Source organism: Microplitis demolitor, chromosome 4 (genome assembly GCF_026212275.2).
Source record: "Microplitis demolitor isolate Queensland-Clemson2020A chromosome 4, iyMicDemo2.1a, whole genome shotgun sequence".
NCBI classification, from domain to species: domain Eukaryota; kingdom Metazoa; phylum Arthropoda; class Insecta; order Hymenoptera; family Braconidae; genus Microplitis; species Microplitis demolitor.
The window spans coordinates 20,592,716-20,615,340 of record NC_068548.1 but is presented as its reverse complement, the minus strand read 5'-3'; the positions used below and the strand labels follow the sequence as shown (position 1 = coordinate 20,615,340).

General features: G+C 29.4%; 1 protein-coding gene across 1 annotated transcript in view; it reads left to right on the top strand.

Moving 5' to 3' along the window:
- Positions 1–22,625, top strand: part of LOC103581019 (trichohyalin) — a 52,899-nt gene that overhangs the window by 23,508 nt on the left and 6,766 nt on the right. Inside the window, exons 5-13 of the mRNA XM_008562993.1 lie at positions 13,050–13,217; positions 14,950–15,117; positions 16,292–16,555; positions 16,699–17,088; positions 17,600–17,902; positions 18,082–18,234; positions 18,709–18,855; positions 18,953–19,092; positions 19,173–21,363. Of these exons, the coding sequence (XP_008561215.1) occupies positions 13,050–13,217; positions 14,950–15,117; positions 16,292–16,555; positions 16,699–17,088; positions 17,600–17,902; positions 18,082–18,234; positions 18,709–18,855; positions 18,953–19,092; positions 19,173–21,363 (3,924 nt within the window). The remainder of the gene's footprint in view (positions 1–13,049; positions 13,218–14,949; positions 15,118–16,291; positions 16,556–16,698; positions 17,089–17,599; positions 17,903–18,081; positions 18,235–18,708; positions 18,856–18,952; positions 19,093–19,172; positions 21,364–22,625) is intronic.

Genomic DNA, 22,625 nt, shown 5'->3' with positions numbered 1-22,625 from the left:
CATATTGAAGTTTATGAAGTCTCATGAGATGTTGATAAATAAAAATACCTCAGGAAGTAAAGATAAATTTTTTTTTACACTGACATTTATTTATTATTTTTTCCCAATTACTCTCTTTGCTGCTTGTGTTAATTAAAATGAATACGAAATAATATTATATTTTGGTAAATTTATTGTGACACTGTAAGTGACGGCAATAATTTAAAAACGTTTTATTAAACGTACACAATTAATTAATCTGTTTTCATGGCACCATGGTGTTATACTTTGGTGTTAAACTTAGCCTCTTTGTAATAATGTTGAACGTGACGATTGTAACTCACTCGCTGCATGCAAAAGAGCAAACTCGCCAACTACACAAGCTAAGATTTAATATTATTTTAGTTTGTAAGAAGATAGATTCAAGTTGTGCGAGTATTGTTCAACGTCATTGTTACTCCTTGGGGATCAATTGGGTCACGGTAGTTTTACTCAAGGGATATACGGTTTCATTTCATTTTCCATTTTGTCTACTAGACTTTTTATTTTACTACACAGGAACACACAAAATAATTAATTTTTTTCATCAATTGTTTTTTTTTCCATAAATATTTTATTTTCATTTTTAAAAAAATCTTGACAGCAAATAATTTTATGCTAATGATTTTGAATTTTAATTATTACTCAAAAAAATTTTCCTGTATTAAATTTTTATTTTTATTTAATTATATGGAAATTAATTGAATACTTGTCCAAAATAATTGACATCGTAATTTAGTTCCAGATCGGAATCAGTTGCTTACTTTGTATAATAATTATTTTTCATTTATTTATTTTTAATTTAAAAACTGTAAATAAATTTTCAAATATTTGTTGTGCGTAAAATAATATTTAAAATTTGTACAATAAATGAAATATTAGCCGTACAATTAAATTTTGTTTAGTGATAAATTTTGATATTTTTTTTCTGATTACTGTACAAAAAAAATAAACCAAAAAAATATGTAAATACTAGAATAGCAGCGGTAAAAGTTTAATTAGTACTAGCATTAGCATGAAATTCAAATTAAACTTTTTTTGAAATTTTTATTTTTTCATTTGTGTCATAATTTTTTTTATGAAGAGTTTTTCTATATAACGCAGCAAAGAGTGTCAATTCCATCTAAAAAAAAAACAGCTTTTCATTGCTATATTGCTTATTATTTTTAATTTATATAATTTAATTGTCAATTTTAATATTTAATTTTTCACTTTCTGCCAAAAAAGCCAATTTCAAAAAAAACTTTTTTTTAGCGATAAAATATTTCAGTATACAAAGTAAATATAAAAAAAAAAAAAAAAAAAAAAAAAAAAAACAGAAAATTGAAAGCGATAAAATAAAAATTAATGAAATGCTGACCAATAATGCGTGGAATGACTTGCTTTGAATGTGTAGGAAATTTATTTATTTTATTTAAAATAAAAACATATTAGATAAGAAACCTTTTTTAAAAGAACTATTGAGGATTCATGCTCGCATATTTATTCCCCTACCGTCACTCTCATCTCTCCTAAATTAAAATATTATTGAAACAAACAAAATATGTATATCTTACGCAATGCCATCTTCTTCATCGTGTCATCTTTATCATCAAAATCAACAACAACAACCACAACAACAAATATCCGTCTCGCATCTCTAGGACAAACTCAAAAAATTATTGGCCATCGAAGCACGCGGCAGACCAAAACGACGAAGGACCAAGCAGGTACACTCATCGATACTCAAAATTCTTCAAGACATTGCTCAGAAAAACGTTATTAACATATAGGAAAACAATCAAACAATATAAAACTAAACATCACAATATAAACACTACACTGTAAAAAATTTTTGCTGTGAAAATTGTCCTCGGGGACTTTATACGGTCTGCTGGGTGTGAATTCACGGTGTGAAATATCTCGCGGTGTAAATTAAACACAGTATGAATGTATTCTTTTACACCATTCGGTGTAATTACTTCAAATTTTTTCCAATAACATAATCTGTCGTTAAAAATTATCAAATAATATATATAGGCTGTAGCACTAGTATATCATTATTATTATTTATGTAGATTATTTACAATAAAAATTAAATATTTAGTGTCAAAGTAATCGAGAGTTTTCAGTAAAACTTCTAATTCACACGGTCCAAAATTTAACACCGCGTCGGATAACTTTCACACCGGCAGTGTTGAAAATTTTAACACCGAATCATTCACACCACATCGCAGCCCCAAAATTTTTTACAGCGCATCAACATCTGTTATTTAACCGAGCTTACAAATTTTTTTTTTCGAATTTTTTAAAATATTAATATAAATATTTCATAATTTCGATTTTCAAAAAATACATTTCTGTATAAAGAAAAATAACATCATTAATAAAAAAATTTTTTATTAAAAAAGTTTTCAAATTTAACAAACAGAATTAACGAGAAAAATATCGCAAATTAAAAATCATCAGGATTAAATGTACGAAATAATTAAAATTTCAAACTGTTTGTCTTTTATCATAAGAAAAGAAAACAAAATAACAAACCGGCATAATTTTTTTATCAACTAAATTAACGGTGAATATTATACGATTATGTAATCTATAATTTACACATACTTAAATTATTGAAAATACACTTTCTGTTTATACAAATTTTACAAAATCATTCACTATTCATTAGTTCACAATAGTCACATATTTTAAATTCAGTGAAAAAGATATAAAAAAGTAAGAGGTATACAAATCATTTTATATTATATTATTTGTGTATTCATACCAATGTGTTCGGCGATATTTACAGAACAATCTATATAATAGCACGTATTTATATAAATGTAAAGGCAAAAAGAAGCCGAGCCGTAAATCGCGTGATTTTCATCGCATAGTTAATTAACAAGCGTGAAGTTGAGTGTAAAATTTTCAACAAACAGATTTTATTTACAATTATATTTAAAATTATTATTACCTTTCATAATATAATATCATAATTATTACTATTACAATGTAAAAAATTTGCGGAGTGAACGAGGATTAAATCTGGAGCGGATTGTGTAATTATTTAATGCCTTTGGAGTCAAATTCACTCCAAAGGGAAGTTTATTTTATTTTTTAAACTCCGCTTCGTAATGAAATTCACTCCGAATCGGACTGAATGCGGATTCAAATAAAATTCAGATCACTCCGAAATAACTCCTTTGATCAGAACGTTTTTCACGCAACGAAAATGAAAAGAATTTATGTAATGACTGCTTAAAAGCGACTTAAGGGGTAATTGGTGGCTGCAATTTTCGGCTGACATACTAGCATCTATGCAAAACATTTTGGAAATCTAGATCCAGTAAATTTTAAACTTTTCATTTTGTTTTGTTATTTTCATTCCGTGAAAGACGTTTCGATCTTCAGGTACATGATTTTTTACAGTGTATTATTAATAATAAATGATGTATAAATATGCACGCATGATTCTCGGCTCGATTTCATATTTTAAAATCTACACTTATCAGTCCACCTGTTTATTTATTTAAACTTAAAAATATTTACAAACACTGACAGTACAAAAAATAATACGGAATGTTTAAAATCCTTATGCACCAATTCATATCACAATTAAAAATATATACTTATCACTGAATGTATACAACCTAATTTAACTATCCAACAATTTATCGTTCCTTCTATTCGTCATTGTTAAGAAAAATTTTATTTTAAATCTTTTTAATTCAATTTCTTTTAAAAAATTATTATTTTTTAAAATTCTTTTTGTCTACACGTACACTATTTAAATTACATATTAATTGCGCGCTTATTTCGTAAAACAAATAAATAACATCACTCGAAAATCATTTTTTGAAACTCATATTTTCAGACTCCATTTCAAAACATGAAATACAAAAAATAATATATACTTGTGAAAAAAAAATTATATATTATTTGCATTGTGTATTGTGTTCTATACATTCATTACACATATTAGCACATAGATAAAAATTTATAACTACTGTTAATTAACTTAATAAATGTAGTTATAAATTTTTGAACATGAAACTCTGTAGTATGAGATCTTGTCCATAGCAGCGCCACCGGACAATTCTTTGACACGCAGACGCGGGGATTCCCGTAGCTGTATTGTCACTGTGAAAAAAAAATATATATAAATTACTGCTTTCGTTATTTTCTACGAAAGTGATTATAGTGAATGATGTTTAAAAAAAAAAAAACAATTAAAATTATGACGGTGAATGCATAAATGGACAAAATGTCGGCCGTACGTCGCGGTGGGCGAAAGAACTGCGGCGTCGCCCGGCGTCGATATAAATCATCAAGAGGATTACAGTATCAATAAATATAAATTAAATGTAAACATATTATAAATTATGGATTGAAAAAATAAAAAAAAAAAGTTTACAAATACGATCGTTCGGAAAATGTAAATTAAATTTAGTGTGGTTGTAAAAGAAAAAAGCTAATGTACCTGACTGAGGATCCACAAAAATAATTAGTGGTGAACTGGAAGTGAATAATTTCCGAATAATTTATAAAATAAATAGTGAAGCAAAGTATATTATTATTTAAATGTAATAACAAGAGAAGAAATAATGGATCGACAGCTTGAAGTTCGACGGGAACGTCGCTATTCTTTCGTCAACCGGGACTATGAGAGTACCGCTTCCTCTGAGAGGCGGTTAATAATCGAGCGAGGCTAGATCATATAATAGATATTATAATTTTATCCAGAGTTAATTATCAATATAATGTATAATTTAAAATTATCATAATTTGAATCTCTAGCCACGTGTCGATTTGATATCTCCTCACAGCACCACTATCACCACCATCATCACCAACCAATCACGAAAATCCAAGATATAAAGAATAATTAAATAAATTTTTTAAAATATTGATTATGATAATGATAATGATAATAATAATGATGATAATATGTGAGGACAAGCACAAGTAACGTCTGATATTGCTTGTTTATAAGGAGCTCAAAGCGACGAACGAGACGCTGAAGAGCCTCCAGACCCAGTTGGAGCTCGCTTACGCCTCGACAGCATCATCTGGGGCACCAGTTGCCGGAAGTGGGATCATCAGTGGCTTCTACGGCGATAGTGGGATATTGAGCAGCACGGCAACACATTTAGGTGGTAGTGTCGCAGTACCTGGTGGTGTTCCGGGCAGTAGTACACTAACTGCAATATTAGAAACTAAAGACGCCCGAATTCAGACACTTGAGAAGGAAGTCAGCCTGCTGGAAGCTGAGTTGCAAAGGATCCGTGAATGTGGCGGTAAATTGAGGGAACAGCTGCTCAAAGCAACGGCAGTTCCAAGTGGAACCAGTGGGTTGAGATCTAATACACCGGGGCTCAGCGGCGGATCAGGTATCGTCGAAACCACTGCCAAGGGGCATTCACTCTCATTACCCAACGCACTCGAGAGCCTTCAGTCAGCCGTCCTCACTTGTGGACCCTCCGCAGTGACATCCCTCGTGCCAAAAGCCCAAACTCCAACTTCTACACTAACCAATTCAATTGCCGCTTCGACAGGTCCATCATCATGTCTCACGGGAATATCATCTGGTCTTTCAACTGGGGTCGTCAATCCTTATGCTGATCGGCACCATCCTCAGCAGCATCACTACCATCATCACCATCATCAGTATCCAAACCAGCAACAGCAGCAGCAGCAACAGCATCATCAACATCAGCAAAGTATTCATCAGCATCTGAAGCAAATAGAACCAGCCGCCGCTGGCGCCTTGGCTTTGCACGCCCACACCTTCAACAAGCACGACCTCAACTTCAAACGCCAAGTAAGTTTCTTCATCAACAACGTGCGCATCGAAAAGAACGACGTCATCTAAATTTGGATGCAGAAGACTACTTTGGCTGTGTGATGAATCTTTGTTGTCTATTCAAGGGGAGGTGAGGGAATCGGTGGCGGATTTTTCGAGAGCTGTTTTTTTTTTAATTATTATTAATAATATTTTGAACTGATATTAAGCTCAATACTGCTATATACATATTAATAATGTCAAGTTTTATCATTGATAATCCCTGTTCCTTTTTTTTATTCGAGACTTTTGTGTAAAGATTTAAAAAAAAGATAATTCAATCCCCTATATATTTAACTTCCGTTTGTAGGGTGGGACTGTAAGCGATATTATTTATTTATTTATATCTATACTTACTATATAAATATTTAATGAAGCCGAAAGTATATTTAATTAAGTGCATTTATTAAAATGCCAAATATTCAGGCGTTTACGTGTCTTGGTGGGTTCAAGACCCATTAGACTTAAAATAAGCCAATTATCATGTTGCTAGACGTTTTTTATGGCAACTAAATATTTATTACAACCACCCGTGTTCGAAAAACAAAATATCTACATATTATATATTCTTAATCCTTTTAAGTAATTACTACTGTACCTACAACTAAAATATCCTTCCCGGCTATCATTTATTTTTTTATATTTTAAATATAAACAAAACATACATCCTATAGTTATCTATTTATTATGAGCAAGCGCCGAGACGATATATGAAGAAAAATTGACTCTAAAAATGTACGAAGTTTTATTATGCTGTCGATCAAACGAAATAGGAAATTGCGTCACCAAAAATTGATTATGCTGCGCTGCAAAAATATTATACGTTTAAAATTAATTGATAAATTGTAATGAAAAATTTTATTTGAAGTCGCTCTAATTGCCAAGGTCATGAGTAACTAATTAACTGTTGGGTATCGAACGTGGGGACAATGGGATAGTTGATTTCAGCGCTTTTTTTAAAAATTCGTATTTGCACTCACTGAGGTTCGAACCCAGTGCCTGGCCGATTGAAGTCTGATGTAGAGGCATGCGCATTAGATCACTTGGCCAAGAGCTCGGTTTTGTAATGAAAATTATTTGTCTAAATTAGGAATCATAGTAGAGAATAAAAAACTTTGGGGTCACAATAATAATTATAGTACGGCGATAATTTTTTGGCGGCTCAACTTCCTGTTCCACATTTGATCGACCGCATAATAAAAATTAGTACGTTTATTGTCTCCATTTTTCTTCTTGTAGAATGTTTTTTGATCCAACGTATCCTTTAGAGATAAATAAATAGAATATATTTAAATCTACAAAGGCTTACATGATATATATATTTATTTGAAAATATAAATTTGGATAACTATTAAAAGATGATTTTTAAAAAATGGTAAGCTTTAAATGGAGATCGTGAAAAATAAGAAAGTTTACTTGGCTGTGTAGATGCCGAATCCTTAATGTACGTACCTAAAAAAAAATTAATTAGCTTTAATGAAAAAATAAAAAATTTAGGCCTTAGAAACTGTTGACCCCTTGAGATGTCTAAAAATGTTAATTGTCCAGATATATATCTATATATATTTCAAATAATTTTTCTTTCTACATAATTACAACAAAGTTATTATTAAGAACTGATATATAAATATCAATACGATATAATTACGTGATATTAATGATGAAATTGGAAATTTTTTTTAGTAATCGAGTTTTTATAGAAAATTTCAAGTCAATTTCGAGTCCCGTATTTTTTGGCCTCTTGTCCTATTTTTTTTTTTTTTTTTAAATTTGCTTTGCTACAATATCTCTAGTCTAGTACTAGCTCGGTAGAAAATGAAATAAAATAAACTGAGAGGTGCATTAATTAATATCAGTAATATTTAAAAAGTTATAATTATAAAAATACTAATGTCAATAACGTCACTCGTTATCGAAATCTAAATTTCTACTCCTCGATCCTCACTTTGTTGATAACGATATAAATAAATAATAAATTATATTTAATTATTTTATCCGAGGTCGTGGAAGTTTGACAGTGATGTAAATGGTAGTTTACTTCATTTTAGTAATAAATAAATAAATAAATAAATAAATGAAAATATTTTTGAAAATATGATCAAGTGTTAAATATTTTAAAATAATATTGTGAAGATAAAACGAATAATTATATTTTAAAAAATATGGCAAAATTATAATTTTAAATTTATGTGAAAAAAACAAAAACGTTGATGAATAAATTCTTGCAAATTATAAAATTTGGCAAAAATTATCAATAAAACCTGTCCTTAAAAATAAATATTTCAATTAGTGTAATAGATCGTTTTCAAATCATTCATTACATCATATAGCTTTTAATTTCACTTATCATTAAATCGGCAATCATAAAAAAATGTTATTTTTAAATCATTCTATTAAAGTATCTTACTTTTTTACATCACTGCAATATTTCATTGGCATTTCGTGTCCCTTCACGCAATAACTATCATACGCTCGGTAAAAAAAAAAAAAAAATTCCTGAAAATTTAAATAATCACACATTAAAATAAATTTATAATCATAAATATTTTGCATAATTATTTTACAATAATTTTTTTTATTTAATTAATTTCTTTTTTTTTTATTTAAGTTTGGCTAATCATTGAAATTTTTATTTTCCTTTGATAATTTCGAGTATCATAAATTTATTTTTTATCATTTCCATTAAATCCTATTTTAAAAATGTATGTCCAGCTTATGAATCAGCTACAAAAGAATAAAATCAAGCTTTTTTCGTTCAACTGTTGTCACGCAATCATAATCTTCATAAATTTTAAAAAAGCTTTATCACAATAGTTGATGCTTTTATGAAAACCAATGGCAACACTGCCGATATTTTATTTATTTATTTTTATTCTACTGGCATTCTATCAATATTTCTTCACATAAATTTTCTTCTCTTCTTTTCTTCTTTCCTGCTTCACTCCACGCGTCATAAAATCACGCACAGACATTTTCTCACCGTAAAATCGAACGTGACGAGGAAATTTTTCTTTTCTTTTTTTTTAAACATGAAAAAATTAGTTTTTAATTAAAATTTTTAAAAAATCAAGACCAAAAAGACAAAATAATTTTTTTGGCATGTAATTTACCACCTAAGTTTTTTCACAGAGCATGATGCATGAACGCGCAACAATACACATTAAATTGCTTTCGTTAAATTGACGTTTCTCTTTCGATCTCTCTGATCTCTATATTATTATTTTATTATTATGTAATTTATATCAAATAAATTAATTTTTAAATTATTTACTTCAAATATATTAAATTAATTTTTTAGTATTCAATAATTATCAATTAAATTTTGATATTAGTTATTAATATTTTTTTAAATTTTAGTTGTGTTCACTCTAGTTTTCTCTAAACTCAAGTAGCACAGAGACAACTTTAAGATGTCATTTAAAAAGACAAGACAAATTTCTTTTTGTCTCAAAGCCAAGTTTTTTTATATAAATAAGACATTCAAATGTTGGTCATATGAGTCATAGGAAATTGGTCTTCTTTTTCTGTCCAAAAAACGTCATTTCAATTAAAAAATATTTTAGTAGATTTATTTGTAATTAATTTTTTATCGTCACTTGTGTCAAGTCTTTTAAACAGATTTTTTTTCGGTGAGATAAATTTTCGTTTTGTCAACATTTTGATGCCTTATCGATTAGTCAAAAAACATGATCCTGGTTAAGAGACAACTAGTAATTTTCGGATATTTTTTTTCAACAATGCAATTACAAAAAAAAAAAAACTAAAAATATGCACATGTAGAAAATTTTAAAAACTACAGGTGCAATTTTTTTGAATTTATATATTTTTTTTTTTTGATTAGTAATTTTTAAAAAAATCTAAAAGTTATAAGACGTCTGCTAACTTCAATATCATCAAAATTTCTATCTTATAGATGTCAAAAAGCTGTGTGCTACTTGGGAAGCTGAGTCAGTTTCTTTTTTCTTTCTTTTATCTGCCGCACTCAAAATTAAAATTACAAACGGGCACTCGATAATAAATTATTATCTTAATTAAATAAAAAAAAATATAATTTGAATCGCAAGCTTTAATTATTTTATTCTTCTGTCTAATTAATGAGTGACGTTCGTAACTTTTATGCAAGATAATTTTTCAGAGTGTCTATTTAGTTTATCCGACAAATGGCAATTAAATTAAAACATTTAAAAAATTATTAATGCAGTAAAAAAAAAGTTATATAAATATCATGTTTTAAATATTACGTTCCAAAAATAATTTCATGACATACTTTTTTAAATATATTCCAGCGTTTTGTTTATTCATAAATACAATTTATCAGAGACAATAAAAGTAAAATATAAAAAAATAAATCCGAGTATTTTTATAAAAACTAAAATAAATTCCGTTTTCATATAATGAAATTCAGTAATTTTTTTTTCTGTTAATTAAAATTTTAGCTCAAAACTATTAAAAGATTAATTGTCGGGTAGACCAAATGTGACATGATCTTTAATTTTGTTTTTTAGCATTTAAGTTTTACTTACTTAAAATTTATAAATTTTAAGCTTAAGTTATAGATAAGACAACGTATCAACAGTGGCCGTCGCTTCCATTTATTCTCGTTCTATTTTAATTTTTTATTTTTCTTTATATACTAAAATAATATGCAAATACACAGAAAAAAATCATTATCATAAATCATGAAAATATTTTTTGAGTAAAGTAAAGATTTTTTTGAGCCAAGAGAATTTGTCTTGGCCAAAGTATATTTTTACCTTATCATACAAAATTTAGGTTTTCAAAAATATTTTCCTTTATTCGATACTTTTTTTCTGTGTAAAAATATTTTTCTTATAAATTAAAAAACAAAAATAATAAATGAATAAAAATAAAATAAAATAACGAGATTTTATGGAATATCGTCGTGCCAATAAGCGTGTGAAGCATATTAAAAATGGTCCCGAAAATATTTTAGCTTTCTGAAGAGGTAAGGATTTAAGTCACTCGTCGAACTGAGAAGCACTTCCAAGCTCTTCTCCAAGCACCCATTCCTCCGTTTATCACTGCGTTTGCTTAAACGAGGCATCCTACTTCCATAGTATCTGGATTATCGTAATTATTACTAAATGTAACATTTTACCAATTTATTCAACTATATTTATTAACAAATGAGTAATGTCAATTAACTGTTACCATTTTTACCATTTCTATATAATATACAGTAGATGTCTCGAAGTTTATTTATCAATATAAATATATTATTATCCGATTTTAAAATAATAATTCATCCAATATCGCTAATATTTGTTTCATTATAAGTCAATAGTAACGACTCATTTATTTAAAATCATATTGCATTACAATTTAATTTAATTAAAAATGCTTGATAAAGTCATTAATATATCATCCAAAAAGTATAATTTTCATATCAAAGTTTTATCTTGTACGTCATCTTGTCATTTGTTATCGCGAGGTAGTGAACAATAGATAATTCGTAGAACTCGCCATGACTTTTTCTTTAAAAAAAAGTCTCCTCTGAAGATATTTTGTATTGTTTTCCCTCTCTTGCATCCCTTTTATTATAACAATCATATCCTCTCTGGTCGATTTCGTTTGCAGGATTATGTTGACTCGCTGCTCGTTTTCATCACAGGGATTTTCATCATTGAAATTAATTAATTACGAGCATGTCTTATCATTGTTATTAAAAAATTATATTTTTGATGCTCTAATTAACAATAATAATAATAATAAGAATTATTATTATTATTATATTGCATTGTATTATGATTATTCTGTAAAATATAATATACGATTTAATATTAACGTATATATTTTAATATCAATAAATTAATCTGCCATGAATTCTAATTTGTAACAATTCACCAGTTTTATTTTTAAATTAATAAAACGCTTCGATGCTTAATAAATTGAACTGTCAATAGGGTCTACAATATATGTTATAAATTTAACAAAACATTGCTATCAGGCAATGAAAACATTTATTCATATAAATTTTATATTTTCATAATATGTCCGGTATATTAAAAAATTTTATTATTTTTAATAAAATTTCTCAGACAATATCCCTCAGTTTTTAAAAATATTTAATGACCTTACAGTGTCATAACTGTATTCAAATTTTATTAAGTAATCAATAAAACAAAAAAAAAATTAAAGCATTAATTGAATTCCGCCGATATAAATTTAAAAAAAAACATGACTTACAGTTGGTTTTAATTAGGAGTCAAACGAAATTCGGTAAAAAAACTCAGAAAAATTGTCATGTCATTGTTATAATTTGAATTTTCAAATTTCGCGGGCTAAAAGTTATTTACTAAATTTCGTTCGACTCCTAATTGAAATTAACTAAATCATTTTTTTTTAAATTCATATCGGCGAAATCGCAACTGTGTCATACTTTTTTCAATTAATCCTTTGATTCCTTTTTAATTAATTAATAAAATTTATGAATCATTGGATATTTTTTAAAAGTGGGAGGGGGATATCCTTAATGTGATAAGACATGCTCCTTATAATTAGTGATTAGCTAATAGAATTTTTAGTAATACACTATGCTTTTTCGACGTTAAATATTTAAGTGATAATATATATATAAATTTATCTATATATATTTTTTTAAAATTATATACTTTGATATATTTCGTCGAATTTTTACGCTGACAAAAGTAGATTTAATAAATTAATTAGGTTAATTTATAATAAATAAATATATATGTATATATTTATACATGTATATTTATTTATAATTAGAAAAAATTTAAAATAAAAATATAAAAAACCGTGAAAAAAATAGAATGACTTGCACACTGAGATACATTTATTATGATCCAAGGATTTACATATTTATATATAAAAATTATAAATATTGCAACTAAAAAATCACAATATATTAAACACATTAGAGTACATACACATTGTCAATGATATAATGCTGCATGTTGCAGATTTTGCTCAAGTATGAAGATACTATAATTATTTAAATGTAGAATTAGAAAATAATTTAATTTAAACTGAAGATAAAAGCTATTATCTTCATGCTTAAGCATGAATAAACAAAAACCTGAATGCGAAACTAAAAATTAAAAAAACAATAAAAAAAAAAAAATAAAAATAATTCAATGAAAGCCTTCCAATGTCGATGATCTGGAATGGCTGACAAAAATGAAGCAAAGGTGAGACTGATTGTTTTTGGTCGGCACGACGAATATTTTCACAGCTGGACGAACTCAGGACGGAGGTTCAGCGTAGGGATCAGGAAATTCTCGGAATGTCGGCTAAGATGAAAACACTTGAGGAACAGCATCAGGACTACCAAAGACATATTGCAGTACTTAAGGAGTCACTTTGTGCTAAAGAAGAGCACTATAACATGCTCCAGGCTGACGTAAGAATTTTTTACTACTTACAGTACGTTTAAATTCAATTATATATATTCATAGTAAGTATGTGTATACGGAGAGAAATTTATGGTAGCAATTACAGTATATTATGAAAATGCTTCCCATATCGTATGGTAAAAATTTTTTTTAAATATTGATACCCATACAAATTATATAGTAACCATTCCTATCTGTATGGGTTTTATTCCTGTACGATGTCAGAATGGTTTCTATAAAATTATGACAACTATTCCCATAATATATAGCAGCGATTACCATGACATTTAGAAATCCTTCATATTATGAGTATCATTACCATAATATGTGGTAATGTTTACTGTAAAAGTATGGAAATGATTACCATAATGATATGGGAATATTTTACATATATTATGGGACCGATTACTATGTATAAGATTCTAAGAACCGTTCCAATGTGGTTATAAGATTTATTATTATATGATTATGGGAACTATTCCCATTAGTATGGTAATCATTACTAACTCAGCTGCTAGACCATACAGGAAATGGTTTAGTTATGGTAACTTCTTCCAGAAGTTATGGACATATCCCATAATTCAAACTAATTATTACTGTAACGTTATGGATTGATATTTCATAAATGTATAAAAAAACGAATACCATAATTTTCTCTCCGTATAGGAGATTAATTTCCAGTAAATGATTTAATATAATAGCGTGTTCATATTAAACTCTATCAAACATGTATCACATTCGCAATTAAAAATATAAAATTAAGTTTTATAATTAAATATTTTTTAATTTCAAATGAATTCGCTAATGAGATTTTAAAAGTTATCACTCAAACTTTGTTGATAAATTGTTATGAGCAATTTTAAATTACAAATTCATCTTTATTTATTCACAAACTTTACTAATTTACTATATTCTACTCGCTATAATTCAATGAGTACTCGCAGCATATAATTTGCTTCATACGGTTTTTAATTTTATAATCAACATAATTTTATTACTATGATTATAAATATAATAACTGTGATACTTTTTAAACTATAAAATTATTATTTTTAATAAAATATTGTAGTATTTTATAATTATATAATAATATTTTAAAAACCAGGATAATTTTATCACGATATAATTTTTCTATTCTATTGTCCCGATAAAAAAAAAAAAAAAAGTTGAATTATTTTTTTTTATTTGAAAGGATACTAAATAGGTCACTCTTAAAATGAATCACAGAATATTAACTGCGAATCAGTCCCAAGTATCACTGATTGAATCAGTGAATATTCTGATTGGAGTATTTTTTACGGCTGCTGAAAACGACATGGGATAAGGGTTGTTACTTTTTTTTACCAGTGATTAATTTGAAATAATTGACATATACATTTATATTTATAACTATTGAATAAAAATATATTAAAAAAGTAAGGTTTGATAATAAAAATTGAATCTTTTGGACGGTTAAAAATAAAGGTACTAATATTAATCGTAAAATATCAATTCCACTCGAGTCCAAATATGACTTTACCGAGAGACAAATCGAAGATGTACAGAATGAGGTCAGAGATTGGAAGTAGGTCATCAAAATGATGCTACTGTGAATTCTTTAAATTTTTATCTCTCTCATATATATATATATATATATATATATATATCATAAACCTAGATCTATCTTTTCACATAACTTTATATACGATCCATCCAATTTAAGTTAATCTCAAAGACGCATTTATCTGGTTTCTTTTATAGGTTGAGGAAATGCGACAAAGACTCGAAGAGAAGAATCGACTGATTGAGAAAAAAACCCAAGCTGTATTGCAAGCACAACAGGAGAGAAATCGCATGAATACTGAGTTGACTGAGCTCAAAGATCACATGGATATCAAAGATCGCAAAATCAATGTCCTCCAACGAAAGGTTCGTTTTATTATATATTATTATTTAAATTCATATATTTTGTTTCACCAAAATATAATTTTTCAATACCAACCTATAAATTATTTATTGTTTAATTTATAATATTTTTCGTTAAAGTTTTATAATTTTTTTTCTCTTGTAAAAATGTATGACTGAATGAGTGGGAGATGATTTACTTTAAGTTTATTATTTTATTTGATGTCACTAGATTATGTTTTATTATTTTTAATTAATTATATTTAGTTTTTATTTTATGTTGTAGTTTGTAATTATTTTTTATTTTTGTAAACATTGTAAATAGTTTATAATTTTATAAAAATTTAATAAAATTAAGTATTTAAATCCTTATTTAATTTAACTGTAAATGCGAGCGAATGACAGTTCATTTATTTGAATTCCTCTAAGTTAAATTCACTCCGAAACGGAGTTTATTTTAAAATTTAAATTCCGGACCGGAGTGAATTCGACTTCAAATAAAATCCGTACTCCGAATTTACTTCCAATTTTTTTTTGTATTGAAACAAATAATTTATATGTAAGTAATAACTGATAAATTTCATATTATAATTTATTACCAACTTGTAATCTGGTCATAAATATTTTTTGTTATTAACTTTAATGTCTTACATTACACTTGAATAAGTCTATCAGATAAAATATGACCTGTATTTTTATAAATGAAAAAATGAAACCAGTTATTGTAAAATTTTTAAAATAAAAACCAACAAATTAAGTAAAGAGCTCGGTTATAAAAATAACTGGGGTTTTTACTGAGTACTTATGACAAGTTACATCATTTGATTGTATTAATAAAGTAAGTAAATATAGCTGAGTAAACTTTATAAATCAATAACAAATTTTAACGTAAATTTATCTCTAACAAAAATTGAATAAAATGCTTCAATATCACTTACTAACATCAAATACTATTTCTTCTTTTTATTTTTTGTGACTTCTGATTGAAAAGAAATGTCTCAGATATCAAATATCAATTATAGATCTCAGTTATTTAATATCCAGTTAAAGATCTTGTTCGATAGAAAAAATTTAAATTTAATAACTAATTTAAAAGAACAAAAAAAACTAGGCTTCATTTCAAATAACTGAGACATTTTAATTTAAAAAAAAAAAGTAGTAAGCATAGAATGAATAATTTTTTCTTATCACAATCTAGATTGAAAACCTCGAAGATTTGTTGAAAGAAAAAGACAACCAAGTGGACATGGCGCGTGCACGTCTGACCGCGATGCAGGCGCACCACTGCAATAGTGAGGGCGCGTTGAGCAGCCTTGAGGAAGCAATCGGGGACAAGGAAAAACAAATGGCCCAATTGAGAGAGCAAAGAGATCGTGCTGAACAGGAAAAACAAGAAGAAAGAGAACTTCATGAGCGTGAACTCGCTGAATACAAGATGAAGATTCATGCACTTGAATCTGAGGTACATGTTTTTAAATTTTTTCCACATACTTGAACACTCTTTGCCTTAATTTTAAAGGCGCCTATTAAAAAAAGAAGAAAAAAAAAAACCTGAAAACATCCGTACTTAATTTTTTAAAATATTTTTTTTTTTTTTCTTAAAAGGTCGAGAAGCTTGGAGCACGTTTGGAACGAGCACAAGCAGAAAAAGATCGCCTGGAGGCGAAACTAGAGAGTTCACAATCAGAACTCGGCAAAAGTAAAGCTGAGTTGGACAAAGCGGCATCCGAGGTAGGCCGTAGTGGTGCCGACTGGGAGGCAGCCAAACAACGACTCACTAGGCTGGAACTTGAGAATGAAAGATTACGTCATGATATTGAAAAATCGTCAAGTACATTTGGTAGAGGTACACTTAACTCTTCACAGGAAATAGATAGGATTCAAGAGCGCGCTGAAAAGGCTGCAACAGAACTGAGAAGAGCTCAAGCTGAACTACGAGTCACGCAAGCGGATAATGAACGAGCTCGAGCTGAAGCTGCTGCTCTTCAAGAAAAGGTTATTTTCCCTCTGATATGTTCAGAATTTTTACTTATCCTCAAAGTATTTCATTGCGCCCATTTTATTTTAATGGCTTATTAGCTATATTTATTTAGGAATTTAGATATTGCAGAGAGTCTTTTTCGCAATTTTCAAAGAATTTTACTGTAGTATATTTTATTTTGCTGAGAAATGCCGAAAAATTCCATTAGTTTAAAAGTTTATTTAACGCGCAATGTCAGATAGATGCTGGCTACAATTTTATCGGATCTTAATGAAACTCGGTATAGTTATTCTTTGGGAAATTGCCTTGATCAAGTTCGAAGATGAGCAAAAGCGATAATTTAATTTCGTAAAATGCATTTCACTATATAAGTAGTGTTTTATAAAAATTTCTTCTAACAAATTGATGATTTTGAAAATAATAAATATACTTTTCCATTCTGGGTATGGCCGGATGTCACTTCTACTGTTTTGCTCAATTGAAGACTGTGGAATATAAAAAAAAATTTTAATTATTAAATTTCAGGTTGAAAAAAGTCAAGGAGAAGTCTATAGGCTAAAAGCAAGACTGGAGAACGCACAGGGAGAACAAGATAGTTTGCGTGAAGAATATGATCGAGCACAGTCAACAGTAGCTAGATTACATTCTGAACGCGACAAAGCTGTCGCTGAATTAGAAAAAGCACGAGAAGAACTCGAAAGAACACAAGCGACTCTTGGTAAAGCTCAGCTACAGCAAGAAAGACTGCAGAATATGCTCGATAAGGCTCAAAGTGAAGCTGATAAGCTTCAGGAACGATTGGAAAAATCGCAAACGGAAATACGACGAGTTAGTATTTTATAACTAATTAAATTAGATGATAAAACAACATCACTTGCATAATAATTTTCTTCTTTAATTGTATTAACAAAACTAATTAATCCTTACTTGTTTATGTAACTAATTAATAATAAATTAAATAAAGTTTTGACAAGTTAATTAACGCTCGCTAATATCATAACTCTCAGATGCAAATGGAGAAAGAAAAACAAAACTACGACTTTGATAATCTTCAAAGTCAACTGGACAAGGCTTTGGGGCAATCGTCGAGAATGCAAAAGGAAAAGGAAGCTATTCAACTGGAAGTCGATCGTCTTCAAGACAAATATGAGAAAGCACAGGTACTATAATAATTTTATTTGATTGATTTATAAATATTTGTTCATATGAAAAGGGGAAGTAGAAAAAGCTAGGGTCAATAAAATACTTTTGACGTTTGTTATTTCTTTACCACATGTTTATTTTTATATTAAAGGATATTAGTGTCGACAAACTAATAAGTTTTTTATTTATTTTATAGATAAAGAAGTAATAATTCAAATAGCCCACCCACAAATATATAAAACTTATACTTTAGGCATGAAAAATTAATTTTCTTTGGCATTAGAGATTTGTGGTTTTAGTAATTGGTATAAAAAACTCATAATAAATAATTTGTCATTAATCTTAAATTTTTTTTGAGAATTCTGCCAAAGCGATACAAAGTATGAGCAGTTTTTTTTTAATTTCCCTTTACTTGACATTTTGATGTGAAGTAATGGTTGTAAGAGCGTTATATATTTAACTATATATGTATGTTTTTGTATTTTCATCAGATAATCGTTCAAAGACTACAAAAAGAACGTGACAATCTACAGGAAGAAGTATCGAAACTTCAGCGAGAAAAAGATAATGCACTTTCTGAATTAGATTTAGTGAAGGACAGATGGGAAAAGGCCCACAATTCCCACCAGAAAATTTCTGTAAGTATTTCGCCATAATTATTATGAAAAATAAGAGATAAAACTTCGAGTTTGGTTGTTCGTTTCAATCAATATGACATAAAAATCTTATTTATAGTTGGAACGAGATGACGCATTGACAGAGATTGAAATCCTCAAAGAAAAACTTGACAAAACTCAATATGCGCTATCGAAAGCAATGGAAGACCGCGAAAATACAAGCAAAGAATTTGAAAAACTGATGGCGAAATGCGACAGGTAAATTAAATTAAAAATTATTGTTTATTAAAAGTTGATAAGGAAGTGGCGGAATATTAAAAGTATGAAAAATTTTACAGATCACAGAGTGAAGTGTATCGTCTTCAGAATCGAATAGAGGTAATGGAAGCAGAGAAAGATCGACTGGAGTTGGAATCAGAGAAAAACTCCCACTTGGCTCTAAAGAGCCGTGAAGAAGCACGAAAAGCCCAAGAAGAATTAGCACGTGTACAAGAAATGTATGATCGTGCGGCACTTCAATTAGGAAGGACAAAAGAAAACGAAGAAAAATCTAAAGACGATTTAGATCGTTTGACTGTAGACCTTGAAATGGTTCGCGAGAGGTACGAAAAATCTCAGATCGAGTTACGTCGTTTACAGAATGAGCGTGAAAAACTCGTGGCAGACAATGAGAGAATTAGTTTTGAATTGGAGCGCGCACACTCGCAGCTGAATAAAGCACAAGCAGCAACAGAGAAATCACAAGAAGAACTTCAACGTATGCAAATGGAAATCGAAAAGTTGTATGAAAAACACGATCGACAGCAAGCAGAGGTACGTAAAGCACAAGCGGAAGCTGAAAGACTTCGTTCAGAAGCCGAAAGTGCTCGTGAAGAGTGTGAAAGATATGCCGCACGATTTGGTAAATATCAAGAGAGCCAAGAACGCCAGAAGGATGAACACGAGAGGGCAAAAATGGACGTGGAGAGACTGCGGGACCGACTGGACAAGGCACTTGCGGAACTGGACAGGGCGAGAAAAGCTGAACAGGATGCTTCGAGACTACGAGCTGATTTAGAACGGGCAGAGGGAGTACGAGGTAAATACCAGTTCGAGCAGGAGAAATGGCAAAGCGAGGGTAGTAGGCTACAACAGGAACTGGAAAAAGTGAGGGAGAGGTTGGAGATACGTGAATCTGAATTAAAACGTATGCAAACTGCGTATTCTGAATTAGAAGCTAAATTACATGAAGCTCAATTACAACTTGAGAGAGCACGTGAAGAAGCCAGTAAAGTTAACGCAAATCAAGAAAAATCTAGGTCAGAAATTGAGAGAGCGCGAATTGAAGCTGAAAAAATACGTGATCGGCATGATAAAATTAAAGCTAAATGTGACGCACTTGAGGCTGATAACGAAAAACTCAGGGTAGAAATTGTCAGACTTGAAAGATTAATGCAAACTGAAGGTAAAACAAGATCTGAAAGCGCAAGTATTGAAGTTGAACGACTTAGAGCTAGTTTGGACAAAGCCATTGTCGCTAGAGATCAAGTTGAGCTTGAGGCAGGTAGATTGGCTAAAGAGCTTGAAAAATCACAAATTTTACTGGCTAAGCATCAAGAGATTGCTGAAAATGCTAAGAAAGAATACGAAAGAGTAGTCAATGAACTTACAGCATTGAGAGAAGAACGAGACACTCTGAGACAAGAATTCCGACGGATTCAACAGCAACAGCAAGTCATTGGCAATGAAGAATTCGCGAAACTTCAGCATGATCTTCAGCTCACGTTACGTGAGCGCGATAAAATGGCGGCGATACTTGAAAATCGTGAAAAACACTCAGAGAAAATTGAGAAAATGCGTGAGAAATTGGAAGCCGAAGCGAAACAACTTCAGATTGAACGTGATCAGTTGGTAATACAATTAGAAAAATCACAAGACATGTTGATGAACTTCCAGCAGGAGTTGAGCACAAGTGAAAGTGAGCTCGACAAACAACGCGACGAAGTACGACGTCTTCAGCAACAACAGCAACAACAAGCACCTGATCGTGCTACCAAAGAAACATTAGAAGCGCAAATGCGTGAAGTTCAACGTCTCACTCAACAAATTCAAACACTCACTCAGAATCAAAACAAAGAACGTCAACGAGCTGAACAAGCTGAAAAACGTATTCAAGAATTACAAAAACAACTTGCGTCAGCAGGTGCTACGTCAGCAAATGAATCTCAAATTGAGCAGTGGCGAAAACTTTGTGAATCTGAAAAACAACGTGCCGATAATGCCGAAAGAAATGCCAATGAATTACAGAAGAGAATCCAAACTTCCGAGCGTCAACTTCATGCACAGCAACAACAGATTCAACAGATGCAGATTCATCTACAGCAGCAGCAACAGCAACAGCAGCAGCAAAATGGATCTAGCGGCCAGGAGGCTGCTAAACTTCGCAAGGACTTGGACCGTGCACAAGAGGAAACCAAGCAGGCGATCATCGAACGCGAGCGACTACAATCTCAGCTTGAGATGCTGGTCCAGGAACTCGAAAGAAATCAGGTTAGGAGTTGCCTGGCAGACAAAAGCCTGATTATGTGCGCAATTATTAAATCTATCTGTCTGCTCATGGCCTGTCATTGTCAACGGCGCCAAGATTTTATAGAAAATATAAAAAAAAAAACATTTTTACACTTACGCAACAATATAAATATAAATATATATTATTACAATTGGTCTATTCACCATCTTGATTGCACATGCGCCTGCACACTTTTCGTCTTATCTTCTCCTCTATCTCTCTCACACACCAATATATTAATTTATTATAAAATATATATTTATTATATATATATATAAATATACTCACTGTTATATATATGTGTATATAATTATACGTAAATGCAAATCTACATCGTCCACATAACGTCGCCTGTTCATCGTCATCGTCAGACCTCGTCGACTGGACGAATTAACTATATTATTATTATTATTATTTTCTCCATTCTCTTCATACATCAGCATTTTTATTTATTATTTATTATCACCATAAATCCACATTTATTGTTCCTTCATTGTTCAGAGTTGCTACTATTATACTTTTATCTTATGATGCCGAAAGTACCAGACATTTTTATTTTTATTTGTTTATTTTCGAGGAATAAAATGAATTAATATTGAGAGGCAAATTTTAAAAAATGCATGTGAAGAATTTTATAATTTTCTTGTGTATATTTTTTTAGAAATTTATATGATGACAATCAACTTGGTAATTGAAAAATTAAATTTTCAGTGGTCAGATACTTTCAACATCATTTTATCTTCATATACGCACTCGAATGTAGTGAAAGCAACGAGTTTAATTATTTTTATGAGCCTGAAGATAACAGACTATAAACAATTTATAGACTTTTTCTCAAGAAAAAACTTCTTCATAATTTATTGTTTTGAAAACTGAAAATTATTAGATGACGGCTAACTTCAGTGTCATCTTTATTTTTTTTTTGAATTATCTATTTATTTGTAATTTTATCTCTAAAAATAAATTTTTTAAATTATTATGGTACTGAAGTCAGCTGACAATTAATGAGATGTGTGAATGTAGCAGACAAAAATTTAAAAAATTTTGAAATAAATAAATAAAAATTAAAAAGAATGAAAATTTTAAAATGCGTACTTAGATAATTGAAAAACTAGTGCGCGCATTTTTCAAAATTTCATTATTTCAATTTATTTATTCAAAATTTATACTGTCTCATCTCCTACATTCACACTCATGACAATTAATCATTTTCGGATGTCTTTGTCAACAAATTAACTGCAAA